Genomic DNA, 22935 nt, shown 5'->3' with positions numbered 1-22935 from the left:
AAATCTTTGCCACATTGTATGTTTTTTCTTTCAATTTGATACTGTCCTTAATTTCATTGGTTGACCATGGTTGGTTTATCCCCTGCCTTGAACCCTTCGTACTCATTGGGATATATATTTTTTGAGAGACATGATCTATTTTCTTAAACATCTGCCATTGTTCATCAACCGTGTTTTCTGATAAACTGCTTTCTCAAGCCACCCCAGACAACTCTGCTCTCATTCCATTGTAATTACCCTTATTTAAGTTTAGCACAGTTGTTTCCAACCCAAGTTTCTCACTCTCAAACTGAATGCCAAGTTCTACCATATTATGGTCACTGTTTCCTAGGTGATCCTTTACTCTGAGTTCATTTATTTAACCTGCCTCATGACACATTACCAGATGCAGAATAGCCTAATCCCTGGTTGGTCACAACATATTGTTCTAAGAAACTGTCCTGAAAACACTCTATGGGCAGGATCTTCCGGTCGGCGAGCGGGGGCGGGGCCCTCACACTGACGCGTAAAATGACACGGGATGACATCGCGTGGAACTCCCGACGTCACCTGTGTCATTTCCATTTTCAGGTTGGCAGGGGCGCAGTTGAGTCAGCTACGCGCCCGCCGACCTGTCAACAGCCTATTGAGATCATTGAGAAACCAATTGAAATCATTAATGGGCCTGCCCGTCCAACCTTAAGGTTGGCGAGCAGGCTGGGAGCCCTGGCGGGCTTCAGAAAAAGCATGAAACCTCATCGATGGATGGGATGAGGTTTCATGAGGGTGTTTAAATTTTTAATAAAGTTTCAGTTAAAGTTATGGACATGTCCCAACTCATGTGACAGTGTCACATGAGGGGGCACGTCAGGGAAATTTTTCTATCATTTGTACCGCAAATTTTAATTTAGAGCCGATCTCCCTGAGGCAGCACTTAGCCTCAGGGAGATCTGTGCGCTCATTCACATGCATGTGTGAAAGAGTGCACTCAAGGTTGAGAGAATCCACCCCCCCACCCCTGCCTGCACAGGGAGCGCATAGCACTTCCTGGCGGATGTCCCGCTGGGCGGGCCTTAATTGGCCCGCCCGTGTAAAATGGAGGCGTGTCCCCGATCGGGGTTGCCAATCGGAGGCGCGCCCGCCTGAGCCCGCTCCCGCACTTCCCCCTCAACGGGAGGAAAATTTTTCCCTATGAATTCTTGCTCATGTCTACCTCTGCCAATTTGATTTTCCCAATCTACAAGAAGATTATAGTCATCCAAGATTAATGTACTGCCTTTTTTACATGTCCTTATTATCTCCTGATTTATTCTCTGTCCTACAGTATAGCTACTGTCAGGGGGCCTATAGACTACTCCCACCAGTGTCTTCTTCCCTTTGTTATTTCTTACCTCCACTCATATGGATTTACATCTTCCAATCCAAGATCCTTTCTTGCTATCGTATTTATTCCATCTTGTACTAACAAAACTACTCCACCCCTTTCCTTCCTGCCTGTCCTTTCGAAAAGTCACATATCCCCGAATATTCAGTACCCAGCTTTGATCTCCTTGTAACCACATCTCCGTAATGGCTCTAAGATCATCCCTGTTAACCTCTATTCGTGCCATTAATTCATTTATTTTGTTCCAAGTACTATGTGCATTTAAGTAAATGGCCATTACTTTTGCCTTTTTACCATTTTTTCTCCGCTTTGACCCTATTTGCTGCTTTTTTTATGTTAGTACACTCTGTTCCTTCCTGTCACACTCTGGGTATCATTGCCTAAATAGCTGCCCTGCAAGGCTGCCATGTCCTTTTGCTTTGTAAGCCTATGTATCCCCTTCCCAGATCCCTCCCCCCCTCTATTTAGTTTAAAGCCCTCTCTGCAGCCCTTTTTATTTGGTTACTACATAGCTATATTGGCCCCAGACAGTTCAAGTGAAGCCTGTCCCACAGGAACAGCTCCCTTCTACCCCAGTACTAGTGCCAGTGCCCAATGAACTGAAATCCATTCCTCCCACACCAATCGCTGAGCCACACATTTAACTCCTTGACTTTATTTACCCTATGCCAGTTTGCCCGTGGCTCAGGTAGCAATCCCGAGATTATTATTTTGGAGGTTCTGATTGTTAATTTCGCTCCTAACTCTTCAAATCCTTTCAGCAGAACCTACTTTCTAGTCCTACCAATGTCGTTGGTACTAACATGAACGACAACAACTGGATCCCTCCCTTCCCACTCCAAGTTCCTCTCCATCCCTGAGGAGGTGTCCTTAATCCTGGTACCGGGTAGGCAACACAGCCTTCAGGACTCAAGCTCAAGGCTGCAGAGAACAGTATCTATTTCCCTAATTATATTGTCCCCTACTACTACTCCGTTCCCATTTCCTCCCCCCACTTGAATGGCTCCCTGTACCACGGTGCCAAGGTCAGTTCGCTCATCCTCCCTGCAGTCCCCGCTCTCGTCCACACAGCTTGCTAGAACCTTGTAACTGTTGGACAGTTGCAGGGGCCGAGGCTCCTCAAACGCTACCCCCTGGGTCACCATACCTGCTTCACGTGCAGTCACACTCTCCCGTCCCTGATCACAGACCAAATTTGAATGACCTAATCTGAGGGGTGTGACCGCCTCCTGGAGCAAAGTGTCCAGGTAACTTTCCCCCTCCCTGACGTGGTGCAATGTCTGCAGCTTGGACTCCAGCTACTTAACTTGGATCCAAAGTTCCTCGAGCTGCAAACATTTGGTACAGATGTGTTCGCTCTGGATCACCTTGGTGTCCAGCAGCTCCCACATGCTGCAGCAACAACACACCACCCGTCCAGCCATTGCTATCGTAGTTTATTCAATTTATTAATTAATCTAGTATCCCCACTCCTAACACTTTATTATAATAATTATTTTATACACATTGGACTGGAAATACTCACCAATCCAACTGACCAATCAGCAGCTCTCCACGCTCTTTTCCCTCTCACGCTCTTTAATGGTCTCACACTCTTCTCTCAGTCCCTCACTGTTAAAGGACCCGCTCCTCTTGCACACGCTCCGTGTAAATGACCATGCTGTTTCTCTCTCACTCTCTCACTATAAATGACCACGCTTTCTCTCACACTCTCTCACTAAAAATGACCACGCTGTTTCTCTCACTCGCTGCTTGTATATGAACACGCTGCTTCTCTCACACTGTCTCCCTGTAAATGACCATGTTGCTTCTCTCACACTCTCTTCCTGTAAATGACCACACTATTTCTCCCACACTCTCTCGCTGTAAATGACCACACTGTTTCTCTCTCACTGTAAAAGACCACGCTGTTTCTCTCATGTTCTCTCGCCACAAATGTCCCAGAATACACCTTTGTGCCTCTGATATCCGGTATTTATATGGGGACCGAAGGAAGGAGGTTTAATAAAAACAAAGAAAGTCTATGCAATTGATTGCAGGAGATCAATTTGCATAGTCTGTAGTGCTATCTTTTAAAGAGAAATTTTAAATTTGTTTAGCTGGAACAAAATGCCTTGGAGACTCGCTACAGCTAACTACCACATCACACCACCCCATGCTTCTCATCAGAGACTTAGGAGGTGCCTAAAACTGGAAATAGCTCTTAATCCAGAAGATCAGCCAGGTGTTCTTGTTTTGAGGCTAATTCCTACCCCACCAAAGAGGCTCCAGAGTTCCGCAAAAGCAGGAAGTCCTGGACAATGGCTCTAACTTTACAAACAGTAGCACATTTCCAACTGTACGCTGATCAATAAAAGCCACTTCTTACCTTCACAAGTCATCATTGGACCTGGCTCAAATCCTTCATCACAACTGCATTCGAATCCACCAACTACATTGGTGCAAGTGCCATTGCCACAGGGGTTACCGATGGAGCATTCGTCAGTGTCTGTTTTGTGGGAAAGCAACAAATTATTTGCTTTTTGTGATAATAAGCTTTATTTTTTATTAACAATGCTTTGAACTAGTGTATACTACAATGTTATAACATTATAATATAAAAGTAAAAATGTACATCCTAAAAGCTTAGTGGTAAATATACACAACCGAATCTGGAAATGTACAACATTAATGGAATATATACAACATGCTTAACATGCTTGATGGTAGCATGTGGTGTAATGAATATGCAGCATATATGCAGCACCGGTTAACATATTGGGGATAATTCTGACTCTCAGTGGGGGCAGAAAAATGGCAATAGCAGATGGGCCAACCATTACACACCTTTCCCGATTTTACTTCACAATGAAATCATTGGCGAGGAAATTGGTCTGGGAGTATAAACAGTAGCTGACCCATAGCCATTAGTTTTGGCCCCTGTCAAAGGTGAATCTTGCTCACCATTCACTTCGGCTAGAATTTTCTGGCCTGTTGGTTTTGGCGTCATGGTGGGCGGACGGGAGGGAGTGGGGGGAAATAATATGGAAAAAAGCCAAAATTCGGTTTTATGCCATCGTGAAACCAGTTTGCGATCGTCTGCTCCACCTGTCAATGGCGGGTCGCATTTCCCATCGCTGCATGTCGGGAACGTCACTTTAATACATTTACATCTAATTATAAGCCCTGCTCACTGGAATCATCCCCCACATCAAATTTATCACCCATGTCAGTGTGACTTCAGAACAGTGAGCTTCACAACTGCCTTTAAAAGGCATGCACCTGGTGGCCTGAACTTCGAGGGGAACTCAGAGGTGAGCGCACACAAGCTTGTGCAGCGCTTGTGAGCATTGCTCGTAGGACATCAAGCAAGAGGCACGGCGCATTCGGGGGGTGGGGTGGGGGGAAACAGGCAAGTCGCTTTTTCCCGGTTTGCTTTCAGTGCGGTGCCAGGGCAAGGGCTCCAGCATGAGTTAGGATGCGGGGGCGGTGGGGGTCAAAGCAGCACAGGCCGAAGGAAATGCTTCAGCACATGCCAGGGGGGTGGGGCGCAAGGCAGCACAGACTGAAGGAAATAAACAAGCACATGCCGGGGGGTGGGGTAGGCATTGGGGTTTGGAGAAGGGGAGTGAGGGAAGTAGCCATGCATTTGGAAAAGCTTGTCCAAAGTAAGCAATCTTCTGCAGCTGAGACCGTTCAGCAGCAGCTCCATTGACATGCTTGGAGTCGGGCCTCTGAAGCTTTTCTGCCCACTCAAGCAACGCAAAAGCATGAAAGTGCCCCCAAATTCTCGAGAACTTTTCACTGCTTGGGTGTAGACTGTAAATTAATGTGTGTTTTATGGGGCAGCAGAGCAATTGGCCGACTGGGCAAGTTGTGCAATCCCCTTGTGAAAAGTGGCCATGGTGCAGTCACTGGTGGAGGCGCTCATAGCTCCTTGCAATGCCTTTCTTAAGCTGTGGACCAGTATCCATTATGGTTCAAGCTAACAGTGCAGCCTTGCAGTGCAGGTTAAGAGAATGCCTGTGCCTGAGCTGAAAGCAGAGCATGCAGTCCAACGGCTGTAGCTGCAGCCAATCAGTCAAGTGGAGTGAGGTGGGGGTGGGTGGGGTTTCAGACAGCCAACGAGCACACTACACATTAATCATCCAAGTGGTGGCCAGCACTCTCCTGCATGGGTTAAGGGGCCTTCTGACTTAACCAAGAGACGTTCTTTGTACACCCATGTTAACCCACGCGTCTCATTCTTTGATCCTGCAGGAGGAGAACATCAGGAACATGGAGCCTGGTGATTTAATGGTGTGCCTCATGGCTTATAGGGAGCAGAGAAGAAGAGAGCAGTGGAGGCGCTGGCTCAGCAAAGGGAGGAGCATCTCCCTCAAGAGGAAGGGGTGGTTGGGCCTGTTGCACACGCAGCTGAAGATCCACAGCAAGTAGTCGCTTGAAGGCGCCTCGTTAGACCCAGGGTCTATAGATGGCGCCTATCATTCCTGCAGATGACCAAGAACCAGTGTCGCCAAAGACTGCACATGTCTAGGGAATTGGTTGGTCACATATGCCACCTGCTGCAGGATTTGACGCCACAGGGACATGGAGGGCATCCACTGTCAGTGGCTGTGAAAGTGACGGTGACGGTCAATTTTTATGCTAGTGGCTCCTTCCAGGGTTCCACAGGTGACCTGTGCAGGATCTCGCAAGCCTCCAACACACAAGTATATCCAGGAGGTCGCAGACGCCATCTTCGCAAAGGCACAGAACCTTGCGCATTTCATCCGGGATCAGGAAAGCCAGGAAGCATGAGTGCTGGGATTTGCGCAGATCTCAGGTTTTCCACAGGTGCAGGGTGCCATCAACTGCACTCACATGGAGCTTAGATTTCTATGGCAACAAGCAGTCAACTATGTCAACTGCAAGGGCTTCCACTCGCTGAATGTTCAGCTGGTGTGTGACCATCACAAACACATCCTACAAGTCTGCGCACAACTCTCAGAGAGCGTCCATGACTCCTACATGCTTATCAGTCTCTGATCTCTGACATCTTCCAGGGTCCACAGAGGCTGCAAGGTTGGCTCCTCGGGGACAAGGGCTACCCACAGAGGATGTGGCTGATGACGCCCGTGTGGCCGCCTGCAGCAGAGCAACAGCATAATGATGCTTATGCCACGACCCGGACTTTGGCGGAGCAAACTACAGGCATTTTGAAAATGAGGTTCTGGGGCCTTGACAAGTCCATTGGAGCACTGTAATACAGTCCCCAGAGGGTGTTGCGCATCATTGTCGATTGCTACGTGCTCCACAACCTGGCGCCGCAACGGGGGGAGGACGTGGCTGAGGGGGAGATGGAGGAGCTGCATGTATCCTCCGATGAGGAGGACGATGATGAGGTCCTTGAAGGTGTGGATGCCGGCAATGAGGCCATTGCACTGGCCAGACAAGGCAAGTGCGCTCGGAAGGCCCTCATAGCCACAAAATACATGGAGGAAGATGACGAGATGCAGTGAAGACAGTCCTGACATCCTCACCTTGCGTCTGTGAATGTTTGACTCCTGTGTGGCTGATGGCAGTGCACATACCCTCAGTGCTCAGGCTCATGTCATGGAGGTGCTGCAGAGGTCCTAATAGTCACTAGATTCCAGGAGGATAATGATGACATGCAGTGAGGACACTCTGTAGATCTTCACATTGCCTCTGTGAATGTCTGATACCTGTCTGGTTGAGGGCAACTCACTTGTGCTCTGTGATCATATCATGGAGATGCAGCCGTGAAACTTTAAATTCACCTGATCCTCTGTCAGCCTTCAGCAACTGACCCCTTCAAGAGTACAGTGTCACCGGTCACAGATGCTGATGAGATATGGGGCCAGCCACAACTCAAAGAGAAGAGAATGACGGAACTTTGTGACGCCGGCCCACGACAGGTAAAATGCCACACGCCGATGCGTAAAATGACGCGCGGTGACATCGGGCGTGCGTCCCGGCGGCACCACGCGTCATTCCAATCTTCTGTTCAGCAAGTGCTCACCGGAGGCGGCTGCGCACCCGCCGAACTGTCAAAGGCCTGTTAAGGCCATTAATACTCCAATTAAACTAATTGACAGGGCTGCCCGTCCAACCTTAAGGTTGGCGGGCAGGCAAAGAGTCCAAGCGGCCTTTGCATTTTTCATGAAACCTCATCCACAGGCGGGATGAGGTTTCATGAAGGATTCATTAAATAAATTTTTTAAATTTTGACAATTCATAAACACGTCACTTGAGGGGACATGTCTGAATAATTTTAATCTTTCCTTTTTTCAATCATTAAAACTGAACTTAATTTTCTTGAGGCAGCTCTGTGCCTCAGGGAGATTTCTGCACTCTTTCGCGTGCATGCGCAAAACTCTCCCTCCTCCCCCCGCCTGCACACGTAGCGCTGAGCACTACCGGGCGCACGTCATGCTGGGCGGGCCTTAATTGGCCCACCCATGTAAAATGGCGGCTCCGCGCCCACTCCCAACTGGCCCACCTGGCAGGCAGAAGATTCTGCCCCAGGTTTCACACCTGAGTGACACGAACACTGCTCATCAGAACAAGGAACCATTTTTTTGGGAGTTTATTTACAACAGTGAACAAACATTATGTACAAGTGGTTAACATCTGTGACTAGGCTGTGCAACTACATCTTCTTTACCCGATTGTTTGTCCCTCTTCCGCGGCTACGTTCGCGGCCGGGTGTCCCTGGAAAGGGAGCACGCGGTGTCTGCCGGCACCATCGAGGCCTTCCGTGCCCGGTGGGCACCGCGGGGACTGGGGTGTTTTGTTGACCCCTTTAATCACATCTTGGTTTGATGTTTGTAAGGTTCCTTTAAAGTTTTTCCTTGATTTTACAGCTGACCTGATTTAGGGGCTGTGCTTGATTTCTCCCTTGTTATTGTTAATTTAGTTCATTGTTTTAACTCTACAAGAGTTACATCTTCTTAACCATCCTAACCCTGCCGCGACGTCTTGGTGCTCCCCTGACATTCACAGCGGAGGTGGAGGCAGCCTGCTGACTGTTACACCCTGTCTGTGGTGACCTTGGCGGGTGTCCTCTGGAGGGTCAAGACCTGGGGGACCCCCAGCCTGCCTTCAGGGTCCTGTTATGTGGCAGCGGAATACTGCTTGGCCTGTGGAGCTGGAGCTGCTGGGGTCACAGGAAGAGGGATGGGCTGGACACTCCTGGATGTGCACTATTGTTCCCCCTTCCTATGGGTGCCCAGGAACCCCTGGCTGATTCCTTGAGGGGAAGGGAAAACTGGAGTGAGATCGAGCTGCCCCACACCCCTCTCACACTGACACTATTGGAGGCCAACTATGGCGTCAGCGATGGAGGTCAGCCCACGCAGCAGTGCAGGAGCAAAGTCCTGGACCAAGGTCTCCATGGCAGCCACCATCCTACCAGTATTGACCTCGGTATATTGGCATTCCGGTGTTAATACCTCAGACTGAAGGAGGACGGACTCCTCCATCGTGCCTTGCAATCTGAGGAGTGTAGTGGACATCCCTTCCTGATGTTCCCGAGTTTGCCTTTGCAGCTCCAGCAACTGAGGTATGACTGAATCCAGAGGCTCGTCATCTGACTTGAACTCAGCAGATTTCTGACCTCCATCAGTCCTCCAAGTGTCAGAAACCTGGCAAGTCCCTGCCACCACCTGCTGTGGATCAGTCAATGCAATGTGCTCACAAGATTTTGACCTTGAGGCTACTCTAGAATTAGGTTCCACCAAAGTGTGTCCCTGCACTGGTGGAGGGTGTGGGTGAGCGCTGTGATGGGTCTTCAATGAATGTGTCATCAGATTCTTCTCGTGAGGTGACTTCGGAGCTTGAGTTGAGGACCTGGCTCATGGGCCCCCTTGACTGCTTTCCAGATGTGCCTGCGAAAGCAAGGAGAGATGATTAGTGTATGGCAGGGGCTGCGGAATAGGGGAACTCACTCACAGCATGGTTGTCTGATGGATGTTGCACTGCTGGATCCTCACTTGGTTGAACACCGCCGATCTCACCATCAGCACAGGAATGGTCCAGACTGTCGCTGGCCAGCTGGATGGCTCTGTTTTCAAAGTCTGTAAGGACCTTGAAGTCAGGCATTCCTCCAGCAATATGCAGCCTTTCCATTTTGTTGTGTGCCCGCTTGTCCTGCATGAAGGCAGGTGGAGACAGTGTAAGCAGGGTGCCTGCCAGGCCAGGTGAGAAGGATGTCTGGCATGCATGGCCAGTGAGTAGTACCATGAATGGGATGAGGACACCGCCTGCAGGGCAGATGAAGGTATGTGTGTGAGAGTGAATGGTGATGTCCCTTGAACTTTCAGTGAGTGAAATTCCTGTGGATTTCTGATGGGTTTGAGAGTATGTGAGTTGAGAAGAGTGACTTACCCTGACAGAACGGAGGAGATCATTCATCCTCTTTCAGCACTCGGTGGCTCTCCTCTTTTTCAGGGTTTGGCATTGACCACTGCTGCCCTCGTCTCCCATGCTGGATTGGTGATCTTGCATTCTGGTCTTCACCCAGGGCGAGGGTAGAGGACTTCATGGCAGGCCGCCACTGCATCCAATAGGCGCCCAAGGGCAGTATCGCTTAATTTGGAATCAGCATGTTTCCTCCCTTTGACAGCCAAGATTTTGCAGCAGCTTCCGATCCCGTAGAGAGTGCTAGCGCTGTGCAGGAGAACATTTTAAATATGGCGCCTGGATTACTGAGGGCCTGAGGTAACGGTGTGGCAGGTGAATTTGAGGCTGCTCCTCCAGTGATCCGGCATGTTTCCCGGGAAAGCATTATTAATGAGGCACTACGTGCTGGAAATGTGATGATACGTGCGAAAACCCGCCATTGCGGCCGGCGGGTAAAGCGTCCTTTTTCCCTGCTGCTACCGCACTTTGTATAAATCTGGGACAATTCCGCCCTTAGTTTATTTACTTCATAATAATCAATAACGATTTCCCTACCAGCACAATTAACTCCACTGTAATCCAGGTTGTATCCCATTGGGCACTCGCATCGGAAGGATCCATCTGTGTTGATGCAATGGCCATTTGAACATATTCCAGGGTTTTCCAAACATTCATTGACATCTAGAGTGCAAAACAATACATTCATTCAAAATAAATCCAAGTCTCATTATCCAATCTTGTCTGAGTGCCCAGGCATCCATTAGTCTGTTGAAACAGCTGTGCCCAGGGGAAAACATGCTTTATTGACAGTTTTCTCTCTTAGATCTATTTCTCAATTGCTCAATGTTTATTTACACAAGATAGAGGTGTCAAGCGCTTGTAGTTTCTGTTATTGATACTTTAAAGGGCTGGCTGATTGACACTTCTATAGGGCTGTAGTAAAAGGAGTTTTTTGTAAGAAAGAATGAATGTTTTTTCAAAGCTTTTTTGCACACAATCTTGTTACTATAGGGTTCATTGGTTCTGTACAGAGTGTTTAAATGCCATAGGTTGGCATGGAGTGTATGAGGGGCCATTGGGTTTTGTGAGGGGAAATGAGGCAGCATGAGTTTGCCTGCAGAGGGCATGGGGAGTATGAGGGGGTGGTGTGTGGTGATGAGGGATTGTGAGAGATGGGGGCTAGAGAGCTGTTTTCTGCTTTGCTTTTGTTGTAAAAAGTCCCAGCGCACCAAAGCAGGTCTTTCAAACAGTCCCACCTCTGCACCCGGCGGAGGCAGCTCTTGTGGCTACCTCCAAACTCTTTCCAGGGGTAGCAGGCCTGACTCTAGCACTTACCTGCACCCCGCTCCCCCCCCCACCCCCAGCCCCTCAAAAACGAGATTCCCACCCTTTGCAGGCGCTTCCTCCTGAGGGGGGAAAGCCGAGACAGGAAATTTCCTGACTCCTGCTACCTGCCCCTGTTTACTCCTTCTCTCTCCACAGATACTGCCAGATTTGCTAAGTATTTCCAGTATCTTACGTTTTATTTCAGACTTCCAGCATCCATTTTCATCTTCCATTTTTACACCGTATTGTTGTTAAAGCTGCACCACATCAATTGTTGAATCCTGACTGGTATTCATCTTTCCAGCTGCATTCAGCATTGAAATCAACATTCAAGAGGAGGAAATACAGCACTCCTGCATTAACATATTGGTAACCAGGAAGAGGCAGATGCCCTAGGCGCATCTCTGGTCAAGAGAACTGGACTATAGAGTCTCTCTAATGATATCTTAATAGAAATTATAGCTATCATGGAGATATTCTAAAGCCCTCTTTTAACCATGTGTCTGATTAGAATGCTTTATACTGAAAATATTCCTGCCAACTCATTATTTGTTTAGACCTTTTGAAATAATTTATGAACTAAAACTTGCTGACATGTCTTTAATTTTGTAACAATAGAAAATAATTGATGGAATACTCAGGTAACAAGCAGAGCTCAATACATGCATTCCTCTCATGCATGCACAATACATACTCCCCCTTCCCCAACCATCCAAAGCCATATGACTCAGGTGCCTATTGCATTACTCAATGAATTGCAACTGGTGTATAATAGTTTGCTAAATGAACTACTTTAAATATACTTCCATGTAAATACTAGGTATATCTATGTGGTTACTCAGGCAATGCAGAAGTGACTATACAGATGTCAGCTCAATGCACAACGTGAATAATCCATACATCTCCTAAAACTTAACTAACTGCAACCCCTCACCTTAACACCCTTAATCACAGTCCCACATGCAGCTGTTCTTACCTTCACGACTCTCCCCAATGCCAGGGATAGTACCATGGCCATATGGACACAGATCCTGAAAAGCGACTGCAAAAGAGGTAACATTCAATTTAAAAATACAGCTCATAAAACACATGCCACAATTCAAAGTCTTTCTTTCCTATGATACTTATAGGACTAACCATTTAAATGAAATCGGAATCAATGGATTCCTCAGATATTTCTATGTATGCGGCTGTCTAGTGAAACCTACTTCTTTGTCTAATTTCATGGGCATGTTATAGTAAATAGCAGGAATAACCTACACTGAAGGGAGAGCTACAACACTGATCATTAAAAGAGCTGTAAGGAAAGATTAGAGCAATTTGGGCTATTCATCTTTAAAAGAGGAAAACGAAGGGAACACTCAGCTAAGCATATATAACAGTAAACAGGGGAGAAAAAGCATATCCATAACACGACCTGAAGCTAAACAAGAGCTCACAAGTTCAAACCAATAAAAGAAAAAATTAGCAATCAGGCGAGGAAGTTCTTCTTCACACAAAGAGCGATCTACAGATGGAATGAGATTTTGGATAAGTGATTGCCGGCAAAAAATCCTGGAATTGTTTAACAATGCTATGGTTAGTGGTCTTTCTGGAAGGATGGACTGACTGTTCTTCCTCATCCATTTCTATTCTATAATCTTGTGAACTTGATGTTGTATATTGAAAAAATCCAAGACGTTACATTATTTGAATGGACAAAAGTTGGGGGAATTACATTGCCAAGTTCCCAATGTGCCCTTCCAATATGCAAAGCTGTATGTGAGAGCACTAGAGTAAAACTTATAATTTGCTCTCCAGGCACTTCTACTATAGTTAATGTTACCTGAGGTTTAAGAGTTAAACTGGACATGAAGCAACTTCAGGGCAATGTGCTTTACCTTCTCCATCCTTGGGGCAGAGATCACAGGGATCTCCCCAACCCTCTCCTGGCATTTTACTGCAACAGCACTTTGCTTTGGTTGTGTTGAAAGGTTTCGCCACTGAACACTTTCCATTTTCAAACTTGGTGAAGCAGAAACTTTCACGTGTATCTAGAGGAGACAAATCCAAGCAGTGTAAACTTCAGAACAGACTCATGACAAGGTATGTTTCACACACCATGCACGAATAAAAGTATTGCCTCCTCAAAATAGTGGGCCTGTTGAGCTGAATCTTTTAAACAAATGCACTTGGAATTTCTCCAGAGGTTCTCTAGTAGGAGATTAGTAGAAGCCTGGAGAAATGGCTAAAAATGGCAATTTATGCCACTTCTCCAGGTTTTCCACTGAAGCTATAGTGGGAGATTTGAAGAACCCTATGAAAATTCTAGGTCAGCCAGTAAATCAATTGTTCTGATTTAATCTACACCAATCTTCTAGCTAAAAATACTTTTTGTTATACCTACACACCGATTACTTATTTTAAAAATAAAAAGCACCTAATAAAGGTATACATAATCTGAAGATATGTCACCCAAGTAAGAATTCTATAGTACATACTAACAGGCTTTCGGTAAATATAGACTTACCGAAGCATCTACGTCCATTCTCCGAGAGAATGAAGCCTGGGCGGCAAACACATTGGAAACTGCCAGCGGTGTTTTCACAATTACCAAATAGACAGATATTTGGGTCTTCTTCACATTCATTTATATCTGCAGAACAGGGAATAGTATTTGTCTGAGCAATAGAGAAAGCATTTTGCACTGTGTTCAGTACATCAAGGATCACAGAGTAATTTTTGGATAGAGAAAGAAACATGGAGAGAAAACAGTTTCCCAAAGAGCTCTCAATCACAAGTGGACCTTCATTCGGAGTTGCCATGTGGTTCTATTAGTGTGCAAAGGAAAGGAAAAAACTGAGGAAAATGACTGAAGCAATTCTCTTGTAAGTTAATACAATGTTGACAACACTGCCAGTTCTCAGCAAAAACTTATCATTATGCCAGCCAGGTGAACTTTTGTAATTTTAAAATTATTTTATTTTAACTCATACATGCTCCATTAATTGAGACTTGAAATTGTACAATGCCCCCTAGATAGATAAGCTCAAGATTCTTTAAATAGAAGCCTCTAGCATATAGGATAGCAAAAAATTACAGGTCCTCACCTATACAGTTTTCATTCTGCACTTCATATCCTGAAGGACAGATACATCTGTATGCACCGTCGAGGTTCTGGCAGGTCCCAGGTGCACATGATCCAGGAAGCAACACACATTCGTTGATATCTTTCCAGAAAACAAGCAGAGATGCATTTGTAGGCCTTGTGAAAAACCAAAATATCAGTTCCAAGATTTCTAAAGCTAGCTGCAAAATAATTATTGACACACTCACCCATGCAGTTCTTGTTGTCAGGTGTAAGCTCATAGCCATCCTGACACAAACACTGGAAGGAGCCAATGCTATTAAAACATTGTCCATTCCTGCAGACTTGGCCAAACATAGTGGTGCATTCATCAATATCTGAGGGTAAGATGAAGAATATTTCTAATAAAAGATCTATGCATTCACTCCCATTTATCAAATAACTTCACAAGAAATTCATGTAGTTATGTAATAGAATTAAAAGATGAAGCAAAATCCAGTGCTGGAGCATAGGAACCTCCAGTACAGGACCTAATTCCAAATTTCAACAGTCCACTAACATTTACTTACTAGAAAAGTAAATATGAAGTTCTTATCACACAATCACAGAACATACTGGCAGAAAATTTTGCTGTCTAGACTATTTCTCCCAGCTAAAAGAGAAAACAGATGGCTGTCACCAATGGCAGGAAGGATGGGAAGTAGGAAAAAAAATCTATAACAAAAATAAACAATTGATTTTTAATAGAAGGTAATATACAGTAACAATGGTTTGGAAATTATATACAATGGCTGCGTAATTCCTTGGTACTGCTCCGCTGATGTTACCTTACTTAAAGTGCAACATCAACCTGTTTACAGTGTTAGCGGGGTTTCCCCTGCACTTCCAGCAAAGTGACACCGCTGGAGCGGGAACATCTCAGAGGAATTCCTCAGCCAATAAAGACTGACAACTATTGAGGAATGTTCTTCAAGCAAAATTGCAATTATCACACGTGACTGCTTTTATTCAATGAAACAGAGGCTGGGCTCTTCCCCACAGGAGAAATGGAAAGGTTGTTTTGTTTTATCACAGCTCCTAAAGTCCTGGTACAGAGCAATACTCCTGAAAGGCACGAGGGTTTGGTCCACATTTGTTTTTGCGAAAAAGTAAACAGCTTGTCATGGTTCAGATTATGGAGTTCCTTTAGAACCCTAAGAATAGCAATTATATCACCTTTCAACCATTTTTCAGTTAAGAATATGGCCAATTTATGCAACTATTCCTCACAATAAAATTCCACCGTTCCCTCAGTTACTCTGCTTGCCCTTATATGTTTCTTTTTATATTTCATAAAGCAATCTTGTGTATACACCTATTTTCAAAATGGCATTTAATCTTAAAACATATGGGGCTAAAAATTGGGTTTCCTCACATCTGCCTTTCACTGGCTGCACATATCTCGGGCTACTTAGCTATGGCAAGCACCCAAAGAGAGTGCTATACACCATTAACATTCTTTCTGCACATGGAGAAGGTGTCACAAAATAGAATGAAATAGAGCAGATCTCATGTGGAAAAAATATGCTTGCATCTCCTGAGCCCCATGGAGGAGATGGTTGGTCTACACAATGGGGCTGGCTGCAATAGGGCCCGTGGCATCCAACGTCACTGAGATCATTAAGGATGATGGCATGTTCCTGCCTTATGTCCTTACTCAAATCTCACGCATCCTCATCCTGCTATCTGGCATGACAAACTAGCTGCTCATGGTGGGCCCATGGACCTCTTGCTTCCTACCCAAACCTCTCCCTCACACTAACTTTCCCCTTCTGAGTTCCTGCTTTCAGATACCTGATAACTGCCACCTGCCTAGCAACAGCAGCCCCGGGAGAGGGAAAGAGCACTGATGAAGAGGCCCAGTCACTTGATCTGACACTTGCAGCCACCAGCTTAGGTACTGACACTGCAAGCACCTTGGAGGCTAGTATTGAGTTGGGATCAGCCCATGCTGTGTCATCCAGACAGGAGATGCCCGCAGGCCAGGGGTAAAGGATAGCCAGTTTGCTGGTTCACCAGAGGATGAGATGATAGATGAGATCCGCTACACGAACTCAGATGAGAACCTTGATGGGGCGTCATATAAGAGAGCGCTGATGGGCTCTGGGTTTATTGGTTGGTAGTGCTCTCATGCTTACAGCTTCTTCAGTTTAGTTTCTTTTTCTCTGTAGCCACAATCAGACTTGCTTAATAGCACATAGCACACTGTGAAGAGTCAGCAGACATGCATAATTAAACACTGAACAATTGAAATACTGCAATTGAATACTACACCAAGGAACATGGAGGAGTCTGGTTCTGACTTGGTAGTGTGTGTGGTGCAAAGTTTGCCCTCCCTGCAGCCTTTGCTCCACCTTCCTGTTATTTTGCAGATCTAGAGGCACTGCAACCGCAGCTCCCATATCTGTTACAGCCTTCGAGTTGACAGGTGATCTACAAACTCTGCCCTCTCCGTGAAGATTCGGCAATATTGTCTGACAAATTCAGGAACTCACTGAAACTGTGCAGAGTACTTCCAGACACTTGGTAACAGAAAAAAGTTCCAAAATATCATCTTACCTACAATTTGGGTGTCTAGCCCTTTAAATAACACTCGTTCAGGGTCCAGCTTTCAGTTTTGACGCTTTTTGTTTGCAGCGTGATGTGGGAATACATTGCATGTATGATCATTCTTCAAATTAGGAAGCCTGGTGCCATTTCAGCGAGCTGGGCTGTGCGATGCCCAGATAACATGCACTCACAGACTTCCAGCATACAAAAGGAGCATCCCTGTGTGCACCCTTCTGCTAACAGAACACTGTGCAGGAATGGTCGGCAGCGCAGGGGGGACATACAGAGTGTGGCACAAGACAACTACAAGTGGCACTACACCAGGAAATTTCTCGCCCGTGACATTTTCCTGTTAAGCTTTTTAGAAATGTATGGTTTTCCACAAGCTAAAGTTTACATCAATGAGTCAATGCCAAACATGTTATGGATTATGCAGCACTGAATTGTCATTGTTACGATGGAGAAACAATCTCATGAGAAGGCTCAGGATAAGTTTTGTGACTCACCCATGCAGTCATTATTGTGAGTTATCTCAAATCCTGGGAAGCAAAGACAATTGTAAGATCCCACAGTGTTCTTGCAGGTTCCATTTCCACAAGGCTGCCGTTCACATTCATCAATATCTGTAAATATGAAATTATTTGGTTAACTTTAGTTCAAACGCGAATCAATAAATGTTTAGTATAACCATTATTATGAATAGTGCGATAACACTGAAAGAGCACATAGCTGATCTTGAATGTACAAAACCTTTACAGAAAGCTCATGTGGGTCGGAACCTTCTGCCTTTAGTCAACAAACGGGAGCTGGGGCCATTTTTGCTCTAACTGTCAGGGCGCTCGCCTGGGAAATTTTCCCAGAGACAGACAATTAAGAGGCCGCTTCTGGGTGTGCCTTTCAATTAAGGTCGTCGGCTGGGGTGGTCCCTGAAGCTGCAGGCCCAATCAGAGAACCAGCAGCCTCAGAAGGACAGCAGCCCCACCAGAACAGGTGTGTCTTGCCACTGTTGGAGGGGAAACGCGAGGGCACCAATCCATCTTGAAGCACCCTCTGAAAAGATTAAAATTTCATAAAATAAATGGTGCAAGGCCAAGCCAGTCTAAAGGGTTTGTTAGGAGGCCTAGTTGGGTCCCCAGGCCAGCTGCTGGGAAAGCTGCCTCCAGCTATCTGCTGGACTTGGCCCTGGAGGGGAGGGCGGGGGACACGGCATCTGCAACTGTGAAGATCCTGACACGGCCCCAGTAAGCCCACAAATTACTTAATTATGCAGATTGGCTCCTTGCCACTGCCTGGCAGTTAGCCTCCGCAAGTGATGGCCTGCATTGGGGAAGATCACCCAGAGGTGGGAGTGTGTCATCCCGCTGGCCTAATGCCAACTTCTGTGAAATTTCTCCTGGTCCCACTTTCAAGCTGTGGGACTGGGAAGATTCCGTCTGAGATGTCAGTGGGTGATCATCTAACAATTGGCTACAAAATAAAAGTAATTTTGGCAATTATTTGTCTTGTAATAACATTTTAGTTCTCTACCACATTTAATTTGTATGAACTTTATTCTGCGCATTGTTAGATTATTCTTCATTTATTTAAGCTGCAGTCAATTATGTGTAGTTAGCACTGGCAACTTTAGTTGGCATCCACACAGGCTCCCACCAATATATTTCATACTTTGGAATATTCAAAGATGGAAAACTACATACCAGTAACCCTAACACTGCCACCAATGCTTATTTATTGAGCTACCGGCTGAAAGTCTCACTTACCCATGCACATAGTCTGATCAGGAGTCTGCTTGAAGCCATTGTGGCAGGTGCACCGATAACTTCCTTTCAGGTCAATACAATCACCATGACTACAGACATTTGGAATTTCCAGGCACTCATTGCGATCTGAAGGAATCATGCATAACACTCAATTTTTTTGATAGTTAACTGCATTTCCATTTTTATCATAATAATTGGTAACACTTTAGCTTCTCTTAAACCACTCTGGGATATAAATGAAACAAGCACAATAGTGCTTAGAACACAAAGGGATAAATCATGCATGTTCACAAGGAAGTTCTCTCTGCACTGTACTTTCAAAGTCATTGACCCATTTATTTTAAGCTGGTTAACACTTTATTCCAATAGGTGACATAGGAATTTCAAACTGACTTTTTAACACATTCGCTGTGTGAATATCTCACAGCAAGTCATTAATTTCCCTAGGTCAACTCCATTTTTTCCAAAGTATATTTTTTCCTTTACTATCTCATTGACTAAGATGATAAATATATAGAGATAGACTGGCTGTCTATGAATTATAGATTTCTAAATTACAATTATGATAGATCAGAGAGTAAGAAAATGTAATTCGTTCCTTCCACAAACAATGTACAACCTCTCCTTTTATCGACATTACCCTACCTTAGTTGCCCCATTAGCTGAGGGCTATAATAACCAGGCAGCCTAAGAGCCCAAATATGGGCCCTGTTTTATATGGGGAGGAAATATTTGCAGGCATGCGACCTAGAAATTCCAAAATTAATGTTTGGATCTCATTATTTATTTTTTTACTCCATTTTCCATCCAGCAGCAGGAAGCCGCATTAGGGAACCATTCGGAATGATCCCTGGTCAGCAGCAAAGATCGAATGTTGGTGACAGGGTGTCGGACCTGCAAACAGGAAGGGAGGGGAACTGGGAATGAATATGGGGTTGGCGGTGGGGTGCAGTGGAAGGGGGAGTGACCTGGCTGCCAATTGAAGAGGGAGAAATCGCAGGCTTAGTGGGTGGGGAATCGTCTGATCATGTCTCAAGGTTTACTTGAAGGACCAGGGGAAGCACTCCCACCCCTTCTATCCCAAAAGCAGTGTTATAAAAAACACTAATTTGCTGCTCTAGAGAATCCTGAATCCCAAGAAAGCCATGCAGGAGACATTAATTTCAAATCGCTGCCAAAATATCAGGTAAGAAGCCTCATTTAACTATTATAATTTCAGATCTGCCACTCCTGTTCAGGTTACTCGGATACCCCAATATCCACCTTGGTTAAAATGGAAACAGTTTGTCTTCAGTTTATTTGGCACTCAGCTGGTTTAAACATCCATAATCAAACTTGGCTGGACAGCATCAGGTGCTATCGGGCTCACTCTTAAACTGATTGGCAAACCTCTCCTCAGGCTCCACAACCCCCCCCGCAATCCCGCTATAACCCAACCTGTGAATTTCTCTCAGTCATCTCTCCTCATGTCATTTTCAAGATCATCTCTTCTAAGTGCTCCACCTCCTGCTCCTTTGACTGCAATTCCCATTAAAATCCTGACTGTCCATTCTTAGTTCCCATACCAGCTGACGTTGTAAATTATTTCCTTTCCTCACATGCTGTACCGCTCTCTTCTAAAACTGCTGGCAACAAAAAGGAACCATCACCTTTGCCTCTCTGTCTTTGCATATTACCACTTCATCTCCAACTTTCCTTTCCTCTCCAAACAACAAACAATATCCTCTGTGACTCTGAGCACAAGGCATTTTCCCACATCATCCTGCTCAGCCTCTCTACATTTTTTGACAGTCGACCCATGACCCCCTTTGTTGTTCAGATCAGTGAAACTGCCTTTGCTAAGTAGCCAGAGCAACTCCAGAAAAAGTTTCTCCCCCTGCCTCAGCACTGATCTATCCATGGCCCACTCTCTTCCTCATCGATATGCTGTCCCTTTGATACATCATCTGCAAACATGGGGTCAGCTTTCACATGTACACTGATGATACACAACTCTACCTCTCCACCACCTCTCTTGATTCTTCCACTGTCTCCAAGTTATCAGAATTCTTGTCTGAGATCAGTATTGGGTTTCACAATTTCATCCAATTATATTTGGCAAGACTAAAGCCTTTGTCTTTGGCCTTCACAGCAAAACCATACCCTTGCCACCAATTTCATCTTCCTTCCTAGAACCTGCCTCAGGACAAACCGGGCTGTTTATAAAAGTGGCATCCTGCTCAATCCTGGGATGAGCTTCTGACCATCACAAAGATCACCTCCTTCTAGCCCTGTAACATCACCCACATCTAACCCTATCTCAGCCCACCTACGATTGAAACTCTCATTCATGCCTTCATTACTTCCAGGCATAATTATTCCAATACTGTCTTGGCCAGGTTCCCATCCTTTATAAATTTCAGCTCACTCAAACTCTGCTACCCATATATATCCTGCATTCTACTCACCCATTACCACGGTCCATGCTGACACAGTGCCTCAAAGCCACCAATTTAAAATTCTCATCCTTGTGTTTCAATTCCTTCTTGGCCTCACACCTTCCTATCTTTATAACTTTCTTCAGTCTTACAAAGTCTGTCTCACCAAATTTTCTGTTCTTCTGAAAGCGAATTCTTGTCCAGGCCATCCCCTTCACTCACTCCCTTCACTCCATCATTGGTAGATGTGCCATCAGCTGTCTCAGCCGCAGACTCTGGAATTATCCCCCTAAACACTACTTAAAACCAAACTCATTGTCTATGCTTTTGGTCACCCTTCCCAACATCTTCTTTGACTCGGTGTCTTATACTGTGACAATGCCTTTGAGAAATACCTTGGGTTGTTTTTCTCTGGTGAAGGTGTCCTATGAATGCAATTTTTCAGCAACTCTCACATCCCATGAAAGTATAAAAGAAAGGTACAACATAAAACTTAGTTTTCAACAGAAGCTGTTGTTTTACTGAATAAACCCTTACCAATGCAAGCTCCATTTGGTGCTAATTTGTATCCAGCAGAACATTCACAACGGTAACTGCCAGGAATGTTAATGCAATCTGCATTACGTTGGCAAAGGTTGTCACCATTACTGCATTCATCAATATCTAAAATAAAGAAAAAAAATGCCATGTGAAGAAAAGTATATCAAAATCTGGGATATGGGGCAGAAATTTTCGCCCGGCAGGCGGGCGCGCGCATGATCCGCTTGAACGTGAAATGACACGCGTTGACGTCAGCCAAGCATGCCAACATCAACGCACAGTCGCGCGATAGGTGATGGTGCCCCGGAGTCGGCAGCATGCCCGTCGACAATTAAAAGGCCTGTTAAGGCCATTAAATAATCAACTAACCTAAATTTTTTGCTACCCATCCAATCTAATGGGTGGTGGGCAGGCGAAAAGGCCAAGCAGCCCTTGTATTTTTTGGGAAACCTCATCCACGGGCGGGATGAAGCTTCCGAAAGCAAATAATAATAAGTTTTATATAAATAATAGAAGTTTTACAATTGAATTTATAACATGAGCCTGATCATGTGACAGAGTCACATGAGGGGACATGTTTTATTACATGTTTATTATCTTTATTTCTTTTTTTAACAGCACTTCATCTCCCTGAGGCAGCTCTGTGCCTCAGGGAGATTATGAAGTGCTCAATCCCTAATCACTAAAGTTCAGTGTAAATGGAGCATACATTTGAGATTCGGGCCTAGAGATTCCCTGCTAGTACAAACTGGGTGCAAGGAAACCACCTCTGTGCCTGAATGTATAGGCCCAAGGTAAACTAATGTTAGGCATGGGTCTCATTTGGCTGCAGACATCGGCAGAATGTTCTCCCAGACAATTTGTTGGTGAAGAGGTTTGGAATTTTGGGATGCTGTGTCACCAGCAACAGCCTTAGTTAAGTGCATAAGGGGGTAGGAAAGTGTTGGGGGGCGGGGATGGCGACACGATCAAGTAAGAAGGTAGTTGAGAACCAGAAAAAAAAGCAATCGGGGACGGTATGAGCTGGAGGAAAGACAACTGGGAAGGAAGGAAATTGGCAAGGAAGGCAAATTATTTTCCTAAGTGAAGCCAGCAAGGGGCCTCAATTAGACATTAGGCCTCTTATTTTACTACCTGTTTCAGACTTGGCCCTGGATGCCTATTTTTTGTCAATACCGATATGACAGGTGGCGCATTTCTGGCCTGTAATTAGCTCATGTGCTTCCTGCCCACCATATTGGAGGCTTAGGCACTTGCTTAGCATGTGAAAAACTCGGTGGTGCATGCAAATCTTTAGGCTAGGAAATTTAACTGCCTAAGCGCAGTGCCTGTACTGAAATAAAATGGTTCACAAATGTTTACGCTATTCAGCATTAGAATATGGAACAGCATTTGCTTGCTGCATCAATAAACCACCTAGTCAATTCTAGTACTTAGTGACTTGTATGAAACTAGTATCTGAGGAAGTCAGCATTGTTGGATCTTCTTAAT

At 45.3% G+C, this 22935-nt stretch overlaps 1 protein-coding gene across 1 annotated transcript in view; it reads right to left on the bottom strand.

The window, feature by feature from the left end:
- The window catches only part of fbn2 (fibrillin 2), a 401654-nt gene that overhangs the window by 74078 nt on the left and 304641 nt on the right, over positions 1–22935 (bottom strand). Inside the window, exons 44-53 of the mRNA XM_078568999.1 lie at positions 21442–21567; positions 18488–18613; positions 17234–17350; positions 14387–14515; positions 14161–14280; positions 13581–13706; positions 12952–13104; positions 12048–12113; positions 10301–10426; positions 3732–3851 (exon numbers count right to left, since the gene is read on the bottom strand). Of these exons, the coding sequence (XP_078425125.1) occupies positions 3732–3851; positions 10301–10426; positions 12048–12113; positions 12952–13104; positions 13581–13706; positions 14161–14280; positions 14387–14515; positions 17234–17350; positions 18488–18613; positions 21442–21567 (1209 nt within the window). The remainder of the gene's footprint in view (positions 1–3731; positions 3852–10300; positions 10427–12047; positions 12114–12951; positions 13105–13580; positions 13707–14160; positions 14281–14386; positions 14516–17233; positions 17351–18487; positions 18614–21441; positions 21568–22935) is intronic.

Source organism: Cetorhinus maximus, chromosome 2 (genome assembly GCF_964194155.1).
Source record: "Cetorhinus maximus chromosome 2, sCetMax3.hap1.1, whole genome shotgun sequence".
Taxonomy (NCBI): Eukaryota; Metazoa; Chordata; class Chondrichthyes; order Lamniformes; family Cetorhinidae; genus Cetorhinus; species Cetorhinus maximus.
This window is presented reverse-complemented; position numbering and strand designations above follow the sequence as displayed.